This window comes from Morus notabilis, unplaced genomic scaffold (genome assembly GCF_000414095.1).
Source record: "Morus notabilis unplaced genomic scaffold, ASM41409v2 Scaffold518, whole genome shotgun sequence".
Lineage (NCBI taxonomy): Eukaryota > Viridiplantae > Streptophyta > Magnoliopsida > Rosales > Moraceae > Morus > Morus notabilis.
The window spans coordinates 290530-293594 of NW_010366577.1; the positions used below are offsets into that span (position 1 = coordinate 290530).

Consider the following 3065-nt stretch of genomic DNA (forward strand, 5'->3'; position numbering starts at 1 on the left):
GTTACTTCTTTCTTCCCATATAAAATGCTTGAATAATTTGACAATTGTTATTGATACCTCATGAAAGAGTAGAAGACATGTAAATTTGGAATTTTTTTTTCAAAATAATTTTATTTGTTTTGTTTCCTACATATGCGAATATTTTATGGATATGTTCATATAAATATCGGCATATAACTTCAGATAAAATTGTGAAAAAAATATTATTTATACAACTCCATTAAAAAATAAACAATTGCCATTCAATTAAAAAAGTGAAAAAAAAATCATGATAACACTTAATTATTTAAAATGACATAAATAATAGATATGTGTAAAATCATGACAAACTATTTTTTTTTAATACATATTTTTGCACCCTGTGCTTATATAAAGGGTCCCAATTACTGAATATATTCGGAAAAGTGTTGGACAAAGTTGTCGATATTTTTATGATTGCTTTCATAATAGGAACCATAAAGAAAACATGGTAGGCTTGCGTAAACGTAATCAAGCGACATAAACGTTTGTGAATAATACAACTGATGAGGCATAGAAAGAATAAAATAAAATAAAATAAAATATGACACATCATCTATTCATCTTAATTTTTTAACTTGACGAAAAAGACGGAAAGAGATGCATCTTTTTTTTTTTTTTTTTTTTTTTTTTGAAATAAGAGATACATGTTTTCATTGCAGAAGATGCATGAAAATGTAAAATAAATAACTAAAAAGAAAAAGAAAAACAGGGATTAAGACAGCCAACATGTACACACAACACATCAAGATTCATGTGAGTGAAAACGACGGTATAATGTACTCCGTTTTAACACCCAAACTTAAGAACCAAGGCCATTATTGACAAGGTCATTTAGCTTTCTTTCCAACACTTCAGAGCAGATTTGGCCCATCATGTGGTAGAAAGACATGAGATCTGACAACTGCTCTACCGACATTTTCGCCATCACGTATCTTGCCATGCTTTGCCTTTGCTCATCCAACTTTAATTTCTTGAGGTAGGAATTTGCATTTCTCACCGTTGCACCCATTTGCTTCAATCTATTCTCTTGTTGTAAACTCAATGCTGTATTCGACTGTAAACAAACCGCGAAAAATTAGTCCAAGAATCTATTTGGATAGTGCATATGTATGAAGTAATTCATACTTATTCATCAAGAAGATCATAAACTACCTCAAGGAATTCAGCTCCAGCTTCAAGTTCAGATTCTTTGATTGGATCCATGTCATGCCCTGTGGCGTAAAGGTTCCTAGCAAGTGAGAAACTTCTAACAATAACTTTTCTCTTCTTCTCCATTTCTCGAACGTCAAGCTTTAATGCGGCGTTCGGAATTGATGTAGAGCTATTCAACTTCTTTTGATAAGCAATCACCGCCTTCACAAATTCCTGTTCAAAAAAATATTAATTAATCTCGAGAATTTGAAGGACACTTAGAATTTTCTGTTATGATGCCATGTCAGTTTATCAGTTCTGTTCTCTAACACTGACATTGCATAAAATTTAATACTACATTTCAAATGCGAAAGGAAAGAGTAATTCATACAAAATTAACATACCTGATATGCAGAGGGGCATCCGGGATAATCGAATTCATCGGAATCCGGCTTCCTCATTCTTTCAGGATGAAATTGGAGTCCCATAATAAACTTGCCCTCTTCAGGATTATAAGCATCTGGGTCATAGAACCCTTCAATCAAACCATCCGGTGCATAAGCCATAGGGACAAACCTTTGAGCCAATTTCTTAACCCCTTGGTGGTGATAACTATTAACCGAAATCTCCATTTTCCCTTCTTCCAAGGAATCCTTAAACCACTCATTTAAAGGTGTATTTTCCATAACCTTAACAACATGTCTGTGTCCATCATAGTTGTCGTAATCAATATGCACAACTCTTTCACTTTCCTTAGGACGCTTCTCAGAGATCTCCTTGTCTATGTCCTGATAAAGGGTCCCACCACAAGCCACGTTTAGGACTTGAGAGCCCCTACAGATTCCCAAATATGGTATGTTCCTTTCAAGGCAAAGCTTTGCGAGACTCAACTCGATTGAGTCCTTTTCTCTGTCTATGGCGGTGTCGCTCGAGTGAAGCCTCCTGATTTCTTCCACCTCTTGCGGAGAAAGACCCGAGGCCTCGGCGGATTCTTCGTAGAGAGACGGGTCGATGTCTTCGCCTTCGCAGAGAAGGACGCCATGGATGGGCTCGAAGCTTCTCAACAACGTATGAACGCCCGAAACTCGAGGAACAATTACTGGTACTGCGCCGTAACTGACTATGAGATCAAGATGATATTCACCTGGAATATTTTCACCAGAGATACGTCAACAATTTTGCTATAAACATATCTATATTATATATATATATATATATATATATTTTTTTTTTCAATCATAAATTAAATATTAACAACAATATCGATTCAGAAAATACGAAAAAACATACCAACGAAATCTACAAACTTGTTCTTGCGGAGGCTGCGCCGGGAGACGATCAGGACTCGAGGAAGAATGACTGAAAGATCGGAATTAGCCATGGCTTATTATGTGATTTATGTATTAATTGCTTGATATGCTTATTAGTTTTTCTCGTAATATTATTGCTTTAGTCTTGCCTTTGCTTTCTGTATTTATAGAGAAGCTTGTGGAAGAGACACGTCAAAATTGGTACAACGAGTAGAAATTAAAATATGTTTTCCGTCTAAAGCAAGAAAGAAAGAAAAAAGGGTAAAGAAGAGTAGGTGCTCACTCAGTCACACTTGTGTGGTTTCCAGGCGCCGCGTATGGTCAGTGGTCTACCAAAAAAACACGACACGATGCTTTTTTTTTTTTTTTTTTTTTTTTTTTTGAGAATAATCACGATGTTATTTTAAACCCATTGATATGCACGAGGTTTACTATACCAATCAATAAGATATTTTATCTTACGACGTAATTGATTTTGTAATTAAATCATAATTTTCTCAATCATTATCTAAACTCTATTCAAATTATAATTGAAAAAAAGTTTCAAGAAATTATAATAAAAAAAGGCTCCCAAAACAATAGCATATAACCACACAGCCTTTT

The 3065-nt window shown here is 34.6% G+C and overlaps 1 protein-coding gene across 1 annotated transcript; it reads right to left on the reverse strand.

Moving 5' to 3' along the window:
• Positions 1–546: 546 nt before the first annotated feature.
• On the reverse strand, positions 547–2580 carry LOC21409701 (putative glutamine amidotransferase GAT1_2.1). Its single transcript, XM_010110578.2, has 4 exons — positions 2443–2580; positions 1557–2296; positions 1174–1386; positions 547–1075 (listed from the first exon to the last, which is right to left on the reverse strand). Exons 1-4 carry the CDS (start codon positions 2531–2533, stop codon positions 821–823), a joined length of 1299 nt encoding a protein of 432 aa, XP_010108880.1. The 5' UTR covers positions 2534–2580; the 3' UTR covers positions 547–820.
• Between the last annotated feature and the right edge of the window lie 485 nt (positions 2581–3065).